We start from the raw sequence: 14,839 nt of genomic DNA on the forward strand, positions 1-14,839 counted from the left end.
CAACTTGCCCTCACCCCCCCAACTCCCACCCCTCACCCCCCACCTTCCACCCCTCAACCCTCCACCTCCCACCTCTCAACCCTCCACCTCCCACCCCTCACCCTCACACCCACCACATGGAGACCATATGTTGTAAAGCAGTCTTTGAATCAGACCTGAATTCAGGTACTGATTCCTGCTGCTTTTTAGCCATGTATACCTGTTATCTTAAATACTTTGAGCCTCAGTTTCTTCATCTGTATAATGGAAAAAATAATATCCTCCTTATTAGATTGTGATGAAGTTGCCTTAGACTGTGCATGTCAGAAGCTTATTTTGGAGCCAGGCAAGTAGGTAACTTCTGTGTCCTGTGTCTCTCTGTACACTCCCCTCCTCTATCCCTTACACACTGAGAGTAGGTTTTTGATATGTGATGAATTCCCAGGAATGGTTTTTTGAGAAAGCTCATTCAAGTGGAGAATGGAATCACTAGCAACTCTCTTGAGTGGCAGTGGCTTGTATCTATTTCCATCTGTAGGCAGAACTCCTTGGAACTGTCTTGGAGTTATATGGTTGCTTTAGCCTTTGCAAACCCACCTTTGAAAATGGCCTTGGCTTCTCTCCACGTTGTTTTCAGTAAATGACTTTTAAGCTCCAATAACCCAAATGCTGTATTTAGAAGAAAATATTTTGTAACTGAATCTTTCATTACGAAACCAGGTCTCTTTGTTCTTCTGTGTCATTTCTCTTTGCATAATGCTGTCAATGGTTTTTTCCTCTACATCAGCCTTCTGGTGAGTCCGTATTTCTATACCCATTTCAGCTAACGTTTAACGTTTTCAAAGCCCTTTCTTTGATTTCTCCATTAATAGATGCAAACCTCCTAAGTGTGATGAGAGTTACGTAGGCCTTTGGTCCAATAAGTGCACTATGTTGAATCCTGGCTTAAGCCCTCTCATCTCGGGTCTGTTTGAAGTTCTGCCTGCTCACATGGGGAAATGTGTGTGCATCTGATCTCCATGATTGCACGAGATGATTTCATGCAATTTAAGTTCCTCCTTCTGTTTCCTGTTGCAGGGTTTTGTGTGTGTGGTTTGAAATAGCATCTGTTTATTATGCCATGCTTAAATTCTTTTTTCAGAGAGGCAAATTGTGTTTCTCAAAAAGCATTCCTATGAAATTTGGAGAGGAAGAAAGATGAAGTAAATTTCTATTAAGCACTGGTGACACATGACAGAAAATATCAGACTTGACTAGTCTTCCTGTTAATTTAGTTTGAATGTCATGTGTGTTTTCAGTCAGTCAGGTAATTTTCCCATTGCTGCAAACTGCCCTTTGAGGCATACTGGGTATAGGGATGCTTATAAAATGCTTGGCAGCAGTTATTATTCAAGTGAGGGGGGACCTACCAACGTATGCATGGCTATCAAAGCTGGTTACCGTGTGAGATTTAATTACATTGAATATTTTTGAAGACTTCTAAATTTTAACAGAACACAATAGTAAAGCTCCCTGGGAGGATAAAAATGGTACATAAAAATGTCAGGGACTGAACTGAGTGAGCCCCTTGGATCCCCACTTCTTCACAATAGAGAGCGTTTATTCACGTTTTTTGGTTCTGAGTTGTGCCCTGAGGGGCTTTTCTGCCCCATCAGTAATCTTGAGCTCTGATGAAAAATAGCAGTCACCTGCTTCTATTAGGGAACTCTCTTGAAAGATGTGGAATTTACTGCTGTTTAAGGCAGAGGGTCCAATGTCTCTGTCCTCACAAGAAGGAAAATAAAGATCAACTTAAGACTTACAGCTGCTCCAGCTGTTTTGATCAGCCTGCCAGGCATTTGCTTTAGACCTGTAGGTTCTCCTTGTGGAGGAAGAAGAGGTTACCCAGATAGACAGTGTTGGATTATGAAGAACCCCTGAGTTAATAATCATGTTTAGTCTTTTATAAATTTTTTTCCTTCTAAAATGTAGCTGATTTAATACATCCTAAGTCCATTTTGGAAACTTTTAAGCTCTGCTTGTGAATATCTTGAAGTCAGATGTCAAAAAACTGTCCTTCTTTTCCCTGTTGACCTACTAGGACATACTCTTTTATCAGAGCCCCCTACCAGCTTTTTTTTTTCTTTTTAATTAGAGCTACTGATTGTTTATTTGTTTGTTTTTGTAATTGGAGGATATTTGCTTTGCAGTGTTGTGTTGGTGTCTGCCATACAGCAACATGAATCAGTCACAGCTATATGTCTATCCCCTTCTTCTTGAGCCTCCCTCTACCCTTCCATCCCACACCGCTAGGTCATCACAGGGTGCCAGTCTGGGCTCCTAGTGTTGTATATAGCTTCCCACTAGCTATTTTACACAGTATATATGTCAATGTTGCTTTCTCAATTCATCCCAGCCTCTTCTCCCCCAACTATGTCTCTATTCCTGACATGCAAATAGGTTCATCAGTACCATTTTTCTAGATTCCACAAGTATGTGTTAATATACGATATTTGTTTTTCTCTTTCTGACTAACTTCATTCTGTATAACAGGCTCTAGGTTCATCCACCTCAGTTCAACTGATTCACATTTGTTCCTTTTTATGGTTGAATAAAAAGGGAACACTTTTGCACTCTGGCTGGGGATCTAAATTGATAACAGCCATGATTATGGCTGGAGATTCCTTAAAAAACTAGGAATAAAACTACTATATGACCCAGCAATCCCACCAGTGGGCATATACCCTGAGAAAACCGTAATTCAAGAAGACACAGGTACCCCAGTGTTCCCTGCAGCAGTGTTGACGATAGCCAGTGCAGGGAGTAACCTAGATGTCCACGGATAAAGAAGTTGTGAGATAGATAGATAGATAATATATATATTTATATAGATATATATAAAATCACACACATACAGTGGAATTATTTTTTCTTTTCATTTTTTTGTGTCTCAAAACGTTTGTCAGTTTCAGCCTTGTAGTTGCTAATCGACTTTCTTCCCTTGTCCCCCCCACCCTGTAGAATCTGGACTGTAGCTGGTAAACCACTTGAGGGCAGAGGTTATGTGTACTCTTGCCTTCGTGTCCTTCAGGAGAGGCTTCGTGTCCTGAAGCCTCAGTGTCCGGCTTTACACCTGGTGACATTGTGTAAAGTTGATGTGACCTGGAGCAACAGAGGGATCTCCCTGAGAGGTCAGACCAGGAGTGGGTAGGGGGGGTGCTGGGACGGGCACGGGGCTGGACTTTGATGAGTCTAGGCATAAGGCCTGAGTTCTCCTGGTACTCTGTCACTTCAAGACCAGCAGCCTTGGGAAAGGACATGCCTCCTCTGAGCCTCTCTCCTTTCAATTTAGCGGAAGGATGCCTGCCTTGGGATAGGGCAGTAAAATTCATCTAATCACAGGAGCAAAAGACAGACATAGAGAACAGAAGGGACTATGGGACACTATCAAACAGACTAATAACACACGTATAGGGGCCTGTCGCTCCTGGATGTTGTGCGAGTCAGCTGGCTAAATGTCCAGGAGGGAATGAACCTACAATAATGCCCCCAGGACTTGCATTAATATAACTTTCTAGTAACTGAATCTCTTTCCCATTTAGCAGTGGGGGTTGGGGGAGTAAATTTGAGATACAGAGACCCCTGAGTCATCTGTGTGGCTAGTCCTCACTGGGTTGAACTACATTAGGACAAAATTCTGAAGGGCTCTTTCCAATGACTTCTATCAAAACTGCCACCTTGAGAAGACCCAGCGGAGGCCCACAGAGTCAGGTAGAAAGGATGTGAAAGTCTCAAATCCGGAACCACCCTTTTGAAACAGGAGCCTCCTTCTCTTCAACTCATTAACTAACTGTGGCAACGAGGGACTCGAGTTTCATTTCGTCATGCCCACTGATTCCCTAAGAGAGAGTAGAATCAAGGAGCTGGGGTCCCCGAACACAGCAGCCAGACCTGCTTTTCTGGTGCTGGGCAGCTGCACAGATCCTGGGGGAGGCGGGCTCCCGGATCTCCCGCTCTCACCCCACCCCGCACTTGGTTGGCTGGGTCATTCTCATGGTCAGTGGGTTTGCTTGGAAAACATAGCCATTTCTCTGTGAAAGTGGTGAAAATAGTCATCCCATTACTGGTCCTATTGGTAGTGGCTACTACCACTTACTGAGTACCTAGCAAGCTCTGGAAGTTGGTGATGGACAGTGAAGCCTGGTGTGCTGCAGTCCATGGGGTTGCAAAGAGTTGGATACGACTAAGTGACTGAACTGAACTGCACGAGTGCTAGGAAGTTTAAGACACTTTATGTAACTCTCATTTTATCTCCCTAAAGCTGTTATGAGGGAGGTGGTAGCATATATAACATAAAATACATGTAATGCTTTCGGCAAAGTACCTGCCTGACTCCCTGTGACCATTCCTGAGAATATGGAGGCTCTATCACCAGGGCCTAGGATAGGGCCTGGCACATAGCAGTGGCCCAATAAATATCTGCTGAATGAATCATAAAAATTAGTTGTTCCATAGCCCTGCTTTTCAAGAGGAGCAGACTAAAGCTTGGAGAGGTTTAGTAATTGAGCCATTTCACAGAAGCAGGTGAGTGGCTGAGCCAGAGTCAGAACCTCCAGCCAGCTGGCTCCGGTGTATAGAGCCTTCGCTCCTCACCCTTCTGCTCACCCTCAGAGGAAGGCATGATCCTGGTAGGAAGTAGTAGATGCCAGTGTGGGAGATGCCCTGAGTAGGAGGGGCTTGGGTATGTGATGTTTGTGAGCTGGCTGGTTGGGAAGATGGTCTTGCCCCTGGTTAACCAAATCTGGATGCCACAGTGCCTGACTCACATCTGCCACTGCCAAAAGCTGGCCCTCTTTCCTCTCCCTGGTATTTCTGTGATTTGTCAGCTGTGAAACCTAATGAGCAGTTTATAATTCTATGATCTTTTAATCCTTCACTGGCTCCTTAGCAGATGCCCGCCCTTCCTTAATAGACTTCTGCTGTGGCTCCATAAATATGCTTTTAGTCTGTATGATCTAAAGGAATATGATTTAGAAAGCAATTTCAAGTAATCAAAATGAATGTGGTAGAGAAATCACATGTACTTTGGGGGAGTGTGGTAAATTGCAAGCATATACAGTTTTATGACACCCCGAGGTGAATCTCAGTGGATTCCTCTCTTTTGCATTGATTTACATGAATAAGACATATGATTTGTTGTTTAGATAACTAATGAGGTTTGCTGCTTTTCCACATTTAATTCAGAAGTGGTTTTTATCTGTCACCTATATTTAAACTCCTAGGCAATGTTTTGTAATGATGTCCCAAAGAGACCCACGGCATCACACATTATGAATTTATCAACTTTGTATTTACATATGGGCTTCTGTATAAATAGGTATCATGTTATTAAACTATAATTATGGTGAGAAGAAATACCGACTCTCGCTTCTGCCCCATGGTGAGATCATGTGAATTTAGGTTGTAGAATAATGTACTTGGCTATAAAAAAACCATTTTACTATTTTAATATCCCAGTTCTGAGTTTGCTTGTTTGGTTGTTTTTTTCAAGAATTGTACAATCCTCTGCCCCTTTTTTCTTTTTAATAATGAAAGTTATAAATGATACCAACAGTCCCATTTGTGTACCACACCAAGAGAAGAGGGACTCTCCCTTATGTGCCAAGGAAACTGATAAGGATATTGGTGCAAAATTGTACTCACAAAACATTAGATAAAGCTTCAATAATCAATTCTGAGTATTTACTTCAGTAAGACTCAGGTTCCATCCTACTTTAGTCAAGGTAATTGTATTTGTAAGAATTCGGGAGCATGCTTCCCAAGGTTCTTTTATCCTTTGTGTATGCTATTGATTTCTACTTGTTTATAGAATTAGGGCCTTGGGAGAGAAATATCATCTACTTGCCTGAGGCAAGACTGTATTTCAAGTCATCCTTGAAAGGTAGTTTACTCTCTTCTAGAATGTCTTAAGAGATGAAAGCATTTTTGGCACATTGTTAAAAAGGGTCATTTACTTGGAAAATTTTTTCTAGTGTCTCACCTAACATCTTTCTCTTCTGGTCTTGTTCAGAAAAATAAAAGAAACTGAGTTCAAAACCTATCTTCTTCTGAGTTTATAAAGAGGATTTTGCTGTGTTTTTTCCCCTCGGGGTTGAACAAATGTTGACATTGGTGTTGGTGACTCTGGTGTGTAAAATGATCATCCCATTTTGCCTTTAGTGCTTTAGAGAAAAGAAGAAGTGGGAACAAAAACAGGGTCTAGGACTCCCTTCAAGGCTGTCAGGATGCTACCAAATGGTTCTGGAACCTTGTACATGGGTTTGCTTCCTTAAGGCTATGGAGTTTTTAATTTATTTTGAATTCTTTATTTTCAGGTGCATTTTGACCAGTTTAAAGAAGCATTAATACTTATCTTGTCTAGAACTCTATCAAATGAAGAGCACTTTCAAGAAGCAGGTAAGAACGCTAACTTTTCTTCTCTTCCTTCTGCTTTAAAATGTGTCCAGGGGAGAATCTGGGGACTTTGAGGCATGTGTGTGAAAGCTGCGGAGTATCTGCCTCCCCCAGATTGAGCAGTTATTTGGAGTGACTTGTCTTTTGACGTGGTCATAAAAGGCGTGCAGCTGTCGCACACTAGGAAGAGCTTCCTCTATCACAGCAGCGGATTAGGGAAGAAATCACTGGATTGTTCCCAGGAGATCTGTCAGATGGTGTGGCCGTAACTCATTCCCGGAATGAGCAGAGTGGAACTGAACGGTCCTTCTTCCGTCCTCATTGCCTGTGAACATGAAATAATATGAACTGGGGCAGAATTTTGTCTGAAAGAAGGGTGGGTAATTTTATTTAGTGCCAGCGAGTGGATAGCCCTGTGTTACAGACAGGACCATGTTATAACTGTTTTTCTCTCTCCTCTTGAGTGATAGTTCTTTATGGTCCTTGTTGTTCATATTTGTACTTTTAGTGCCCAGTAGGATGCTTAGCACATAGTAAGTATTCAACAAAAACTTAATATTATACTTCCTTGATTTTTTAAGGTACTATAGATTATGACACATCATTATTTTATATACTCCTAAAAAATTTTTTTTCTCAGTTATAATGGTAAAATGCCATTGATTATAAGACACATCATAATTAGAGAATGTTCAAATCTAGGAGTGTGTGTGTTGGGGGTAATGTCTTAGGATCAGTGATATATGGTAAATATTTAAGGGGAAGTCTAAACAGTGTTGAAATTTATATTATAATACAGTCTGGTTTTTTAAAAATCAGAAGCTAGGGTTAGAGGTTGATTATAAAGGGGCACACAAGGGGATTTTGGGTGTGATGAAACCATTTTTAAATCTTGATTGTGATGGTGGCCACAAATTTTATAAGTTTTTTTCTAACCCACAGAATTGCTCTGTAAAAAGGTGAAACTTACTCTACGTAAATTAAACCTCAATAAACCTGACTTTAAAAAAGAGAACACTAAAATTATAGTCCAGTTTTGAGATTGAGAAGAGATTATTAACATTTTGTTGCTACAAGCAGTCATTCAGTGTGACCTACTTGGAAGCACAGGTGGGAACTCTTGTCTTATCCTCACCGGTGATCCAGTTCATCAGACCTTCTGAAATGCTCCAGATTTGTGTCATATGTATAAACTCTGCGGTTAGCAGTATTTTGGGTTTGGATTGAGTCTCTCCCTTTTTATTAAGGTTATTGTTAATTCTGAGGCTTGCCAGAGCTCTCTGCAAGCCCCTAGTGAGTGTGGGAGGGAGTTTATTGCATCATAGAGGTTTTCCAGACTAAAAACAGAATTTCTGTAGGTCACCCAGTGCTGGAATCTGGACTTTTGTTCTTACTGGTTCTCATATTTTGTTTAAGGTTGTCATCTTGATAAAAATAGTGTAAGATCTAGGGACCCTAACTAGAGCTATCGTGACATCACCCCATCTATTGTTGTTCGTGCGCACATAGGTAGCATACACTTGAGCTCTGTGTTCTCTTTTCCCATAATGGGTATTTATGTCAGTTTGTAATAGGCTGCCCTGATTCTTGTCCTTTTGCTGCTCTTTCTTTAAAACCTGTTCTTGATACCTGCCAGAAAATTATCATAATAAATAAACAGACCACAAATGTGAAGGGTTCCCTGTAGAACTGTACCATCTTGGGATCTGAATCATAGGACGAGGAGGTAGACAGTGTCTGGTTGAGCTTGGTAACAGTTTGAAAGAAAGGTTTGTAAGTCCAACTCCGGTCAGTGGTTTCAGATTTATACGTGTGCCTCACTGCTGAGCCGGAGGAGGCATCATTTGGACAAGTCTTCCAGAGGGGTTTTAATAGTTGACTGTGTGCTCCGTCCTTTGGGTAGACTACAGCAAACCTTTGCTACTGAGCTGCCCCAATTCAGTGCAATAAAGCATCAAAGTCCTTACTGACAGCATTTCCTCCAGCATGGACGTGACTTCCCTAACATTTGACCTGGAAGGATAAAATCTAGGATTGAGCCTGTGCCTTAAGAGTGTTTTATCTCATATGAGGCTGAGTCATTCCTTCTTTGTTCCTGAGCATCTCTGCTTTTTCTGACTTTTGCCTGTCACTCCCTGGCCCTTTCAGTTGTTTCTGGGGATCATGCATTTCTTTTCACTCAAACATTCTCCCACCCACTCAAGTATGTGACTCCACCCCTACAGACTGCCTGGCTTGGCTGGAGACAGGCAGAGAAAGAAGGATCAGGACTTAAATGCTGTATATCAAGAGGCCACCTGGGTTCACCCCCTCTTTCCCCTTTACGAACATGGTTCAATTCAGTCACTCAGTCATGTCCAGCTCTTTGTGATCCCATGGACTGCAGCACGCTAGGTTTCCCTGTCCATCACCAACTCCTGGAGCTTGCTCAAACTCAGTCCATCGAGTCAGTGATGCCATCCAGCCATCTCATCCTCTGTCGTCCCCTTCTCCTCCCACCTTCAATCTTTCCCAGCATCAGGGTATTTTCCAATGGATCAGTTCTTCGCAGCAGGTGGCCAAAATATTAGAATTTCAGCATCAGCACTTCCAATGAATATTCAGGACCAATTTCCTTTAGGATGGACTGGTTTGAACTCTTATCAACATAACAATCCCTTAAGTCATAGACTGTATGACTGCAAGGCTAGAGTGAATGCTGCCATTTTATCCATGAGCAAACTGAGATTCAAAGAGGGATGTGGGTTAAGTCTCACAGATAGGGGCAGAGGAAGATGCTAACATTGTTATCACCAAGGGATGGGAGTCCAGGAGGCTTTGGTTTAGGGTGTTCACCCTCAGATGGATGAGCTGCGGGCAACGCAGTCTCAGTCAGTGCAGCCTGGCCAGAAAGATTCTGACAAGTGGCCAGCAGCAGAAGGAAGGAGCAGAGAAGAGCAAGTTTCACCTAATCGTTAGTGACAGGGGTTCTATGTCCTCAGCATTACTTGGCTGTTCAGCACTTAGTTCATTTTCCACCATAAGGGGCCAGGGCTGTGGTCTTTTTATCTTATGTTTTGAAATCAATGGACCTACTGGACTTTGAGAGGAAAAATTACTCTTAAATTAGTAAAAATAGGAGGGCCATAGTGCACAGCCTTTGACACTGAATGAGTCATGAACTGATATTTTGTAACATCCAAAATCTTTATAAATTAAAAATATCCAGTGCTGTACCTGACTATAATATAGAAAATCCAGCCTGATATAGTAGAAAGACCCTTGAACCAGAATTATGTAATACTGGCATGTGTGTTCAGTGGTGACCAACTCTCTGCCAACCCCATGCTCCCCTAATTGGGTGGCCTTATATCACTCACCTAGAGCCAGACATCCAGGAATGTGAAGTCAAGTGGGCCTTAGAAAGCATCACTACGAACAAAGCTAGTGGACGTGATGGAATTCCAGTTGAGCTATTTCAAATCCTGAAAGATGATGCTGTGAAAGTGCTGCACTCAATATGCCAGCAATTTTAGAAAACTCAGCAGTGGCCACAGGACTGCAAAAGGTCAGTTTTCATTCCAATCCCAAAGAAAGGCAATGCCAAAGAATGCTCAAACTACTGCATAATTGCACTCATCTCACATGCTAGTAAAGGAATGCTCAAAATTCTCCAAGCTAGGCTTCAGCAATACCTGAACCATGAACTTCCAGATGTTCAAGCTGGTTTTAGAAAAGGCAGAGGAACCAGAGATCAAATTGCCAACATCCGATGGATCATTGAAAAGGCAAGAGAGTTCCAGAAAAACATCTATTTCTGCTTTATTGACTATGCCAAAGCCTTTGACTGTGTGGATCACAATAAACTGTGGAAAATTCTGAAAGAGATGGGAATACCAGACCACCTGACCTGCTTCTTGAGAAATCTGTATGCAGGTCAGGAAGCAATAGTTAGAACTGGACATGGAACAACAGATTGGTTCCAGATAGGAAAAGGAGTACGTCAAGGCTGTATATTGTCACCCTGCTTATTTAACTTATATGCAGAGTACATCATGAGAAACGCTGGGCTGGAAGAAGCACAAGCTGGAATCAAGATTGCCAGGAGAAATATCAACCTCAGATATGCAGATGACCCCACCTTTATGGCAGAAAGTGAAGAGGTACTAAAGAGCCTCTTCATGAAAGTGAAAGTGGAGAGTGAAAAAATTGGCTTAAAGCTCAACATTCAGAAAATGAAGATCACGGCATCGGGTCCCATCACTTCATGGCAAATAGATGGGGAAACAGTAGAAACAGTGTCAGACTTTCTCTCTTTGGGCTCCAAAATCACTGCAGATGGTGATTGCAGCCGTGAAATTAAAAGACGCTTACTCCTTGGAAGAAAAGTTATGAGCAACCTAGATAGCATATTCAAAAGCAGAGACATTACTTTGCCGACTAAGGTCCGTCTAGTCAAGGCTATGGTTTTTCCAGTGGTCATGTATAGATGTGAGAGTCGGACTGTGAAGAAAGCTGAGCACCGAAGAATTGATGCTTTTGAACTGTGGTGTTGGAGAAGACTCTTGAGAGTCCCTTGGACTGCAAGGAGATCCAACCAGTCCATCCTAAAGGAGATCAGTCCTAGGTGTTCTTTGGAAGGACTGATGCTAAAGCTAAAACTCCAATACTTTGGCCACCTGATGCGAAGAGTTGACTCATTGGAAAAGACCCTGATGCTGGGAGGGACTGGGGGCAGGAGGAGAAACGGATGACAGAGGATGAGATGGCTGGATGGCATCACTAACTCGACGGACATGAGTCTGAGTGAACTCCAGGAGTTGGTGATGGATAGGGAGGCCTGGCGTGCTTCGATTCATGGGGTTGCAAAGAGTCGGACATGACTGAGCGACTGAACTGAACTATATACATTAAAATCTCTGAGGTCTTTGGTTACCTCATATGTGAAGGTAATTATACTAGAAAATACTTAAAATCCATTCAACTCCAGGATTCAGCTGTGTTGTCTCCTATTAGCTAAATGGCATCTACGTGTATGAAAAAGCTAGCTCTGTGTTTCTGTAAAATTTCACCCCAAATAAATTGACACTACAAGGGTTTACTTCTTAAAGGCAAATACCCAATATAGTTCATGCTTTCCTATTCTTCTAATAAAAGACAGCTATTATAAATAATACAAAAGAAAGCTATAATAGGATTTCAGAGGAGATGGAATTAAGTCATGATTTCCACAGTCTTGAGTTCTGCCATTTCTAACGTCTCTGAGGTACAGTGTCTTTATTTTTAAAATTAGAGGGTATAGATGATTTGCAGCATCTTTTTAATTCTGATGTTTATGATTCTAAAACTCCTAACAGAGAGTTTTTCCCCCTAAAAACTCAACAATGCAATGAAGGTACTAACATTTAGATGAAGTCAGAAAAATGGGTTGGGAATGTAGGGAGTCCTTTGTGGATTGCAAGCTGATTAACATCACCGGTGGCAGAGCTCCCCCGCATCTATATGTGCAGCTTAATTTTCAAGTTATTTTCCTAGAGAGAGAGAGGGACACCTTAATTATTATTTATGGATTATAGGATTTGGGTAACGGAGATGCTGACACAGGCTCCAAGCTACACGACTGTAAGCTACATAGTTACATGCCTACGCTGTCCGGATCTGTTCTCCAGAGACTTTTGTCCTTATCTGATGCATCTTGCCATAGGTTTCTGTTCTGTGGTAGATGTTAGCATGACGCAGCAAGCGCTTCCTCCCCTCATACTGTTAATGTAAATATCTTTCCTTTGTTTATCTGGTGAGGGAAATCTCAGGTTTGGAAAAGCTAAACCGTTAGAAAAATAAGGTAAGGCAGATGATTGGGTTTTTGGTTTTTGTTTTTGTTGGTAATAAACATTCTTCACTCCAGAAACTGCCCTATTTCTAATTATTTTCCTTGTATTTTGGAGAAGCTGTGACTGTAATAAACAAATACTTCCTCATTCACTTGGCAAGTGTGCACTGAAGCAGACAGCAGGCTAGATCCCGGTTTGCAGGGCTTGAAGATTTGTGCTTGCAGCTGTATTTGGGGGCTGTGGGCCAGGCCCTTTGAGGGCCCTGTATTTAGAAGATACGCACAGATGGTCAGCAGGAGTGTCCTCTTGTCCTCTCTTCAGTTAAGAACTTAGCCCTTGGTTCCCTTGGTATATATGGGATGCTATCAGTGAGGACCAAAAAGATTTCTTCACAAGTTAAAAGCAACATAAAGGCACTACCACTAACCACCACCACCATCGAAAGACCATGTGAGGACTCATTTCCTGAGATCAGAGGGAACTAGAAATGTTCACATCCACTGGTGGTCATGTAAAATAGTGGGACATCCCTGGACTTTTGTAAAACAATAAGCATCAAAAACTATAAAAGTGTTTTTGGCCAATCAATGCCAGATTCAGATTTTATGCTATGGAAATAATTATGTGTGTGTAAGGACAGTCATTTAAAATAGTTAAAATACTAATATATATATATATCTTGAGCAGAAATTTTTTTAAAGTAATTTTATTTATTTATTTTTGGTTACACTAGGTCTTCATTGCTGCAACGGCTTTTCTCTGGTTGCAGAGAGCGGGGTCTACTCTCTCGCTGTGGAGTACGGGCTTCTCACTGCAGTGGATTCTCTTGTTGTGGAGCACAGGCTCCGGAGCGCAGGCTCAGTAGTTGTGCCTCATGGGCTTAGTTGCCCTGAGACATGTGGGACCTTCTTCGATCAAACCCGTGTCTCCTGCACTGGGAGGCAGATTCTTTACCACTAAGGCACCAGGGAAGCCCCCAAGCAGAAATTTTTGACCGTGTATTTTGGTTAGGCAAGCTATGATGTACCTGTATAATCAAAGACTAGGCAGCTATTCAGTTGTCCTCTGGAAGAATACTTATTGTTATGACTTTCCAAGGAGCAAGAAGGCACTTTAAAAAAATATATGTGTGTATGTATGTGCAAAAAGGATATTACTGTTATTTAAAATTAAACAAGTCTGGGGAGAACTTTGCTAATGAAAATGTTTGGACGTTGTGCTGACCTAAGTTTATTTTTCAGTTCCAGTGTATGCAATCCTTTCCAAATTAGGGACACAAAAATGGTAGTTTTCTGCAGGGAGTCCTAGAGAATTGGTGTGTCCTTTCATGTCAGTGGTGCTAGTGATAGAGAACCAGCCTGCCAGTGCAGAAGATGTAAGAGGCTCGGGTTCGATTCCTGGGTCACGAAGATTCCTTGGAGGAGAGCATGGCAACCCACTCCAGTATTCTTGCCTGGAGAATCCCCATGGGCAGAGGAGCCTGGTGGGCTACAGTCCATAGGGTCACAAAGAGTCGGACACAACTGAAGTGATTTAGCACACATGCCTTCATGTCAATGCTGTGGTGAAGGGAAAGGAGATGACAAGGAGGGGAAAATTAGGGCACGAATGGGATGAAGGCGGCTTCAGTTTCTAAGACAGACAGGATGCTGTCACTGTGCGTTTGTCAGTAATCTTAACCTGTCACAACACATGAGGAGAAGGAATGTGCTGCAGGACTGGGGGCCGCGAGGCCTTCCCTGAGTCTGCTCCATGGGCTCCAGGCCACCGCTGACCCCCAGGACCCCAGGTGGGAGGACCCAACCCCAGGCAGAAGCTACCTGACTAGTGCCTTTGCCCCAGAAAGCTCCTGTGGCTTTCCCTAAACCTCAGGATGCTAGGTACTCCTCACCTCAGTAAGGACTAAGGGTCCAGGTCTCTTTGACTCCAAAGCCCATGGTCTCTTTCCATGTAGCACTGCTGCCCTGGAAAGCATGCAGTCCAGCTGGGCAGGTAAATCTAACAAGTAAAATGTTTATAGAAAAATATGACCACAGTCAGTATTAAGCATGGAACAATCAATATATGGGTTGTACTGAATTCACAGGAGAAAAATGGTCCCATAAAGGTTGTACCAGGTTTGAAAGAAGTCAGTTTTGAGCTGAGCCTTGAACAATGGGGAGGATTCAGTTAGATGATCTGTGAATCTCTGGCTTCTTGCCCCAAATGGCTCAAGAAGCAGGGCCTTCTAACAGGAATTAGCAGGCCGAGCCTCCCAGGAGAAGGTTGGTGAACAATCTCATCATCATTTTCAACTCAAAGAGTTTTCCCTATTGACAGATCTTCACCTGCTTTAGGGCTTAGATAGATCATCTGGTCAGACCAGTCACCCCTGGGGATTGTTAGACCACACCTATCCACCATCCTCATTACCCTTGGGGAGAGTGCTAACCTTCCCCTTGACATTTCCCTTCCAGACAAAGCTAATCACAGCCACCCCATTTTGTGCCCAGAAGCCCCTGTGTTTGAGCAGGAAGCATCACTCAGATTGCCAAGAACTGAGTGGAACTTGTGGAGACTGCAACTAAAATACTGTCTTTGCATTCAGCTGTTTAGTTGCTAAGTCATGTCTGACTCTT

At 42.5% G+C, this 14,839-nt stretch overlaps 1 protein-coding gene across 7 annotated transcripts in view; it reads left to right on the plus strand.

The window, feature by feature from the left end:
- Nucleotides 1-14,839, plus strand: part of NIN (ninein) — a 102,556-nt gene that overhangs the window by 14,416 nt on the left and 73,301 nt on the right. For all 7 annotated transcript variants that reach the window (XM_018054358.1, XM_018054354.1, XM_018054356.1 and 4 more), the window contains exon 4: nt 6,333-6,414. In XM_018054358.1, coding sequence (XP_017909847.1) covers nt 6,333-6,414 — 82 coding nt within the window. The remainder of the gene's footprint in view (nt 1-6,332; nt 6,415-14,839) is intronic.

This window comes from Capra hircus, chromosome 10 (assembly GCF_001704415.2).
Source record: "Capra hircus breed San Clemente chromosome 10, ASM170441v1, whole genome shotgun sequence".
In the NCBI taxonomy this organism is placed as follows: domain Eukaryota; kingdom Metazoa; phylum Chordata; class Mammalia; order Artiodactyla; family Bovidae; genus Capra; species Capra hircus.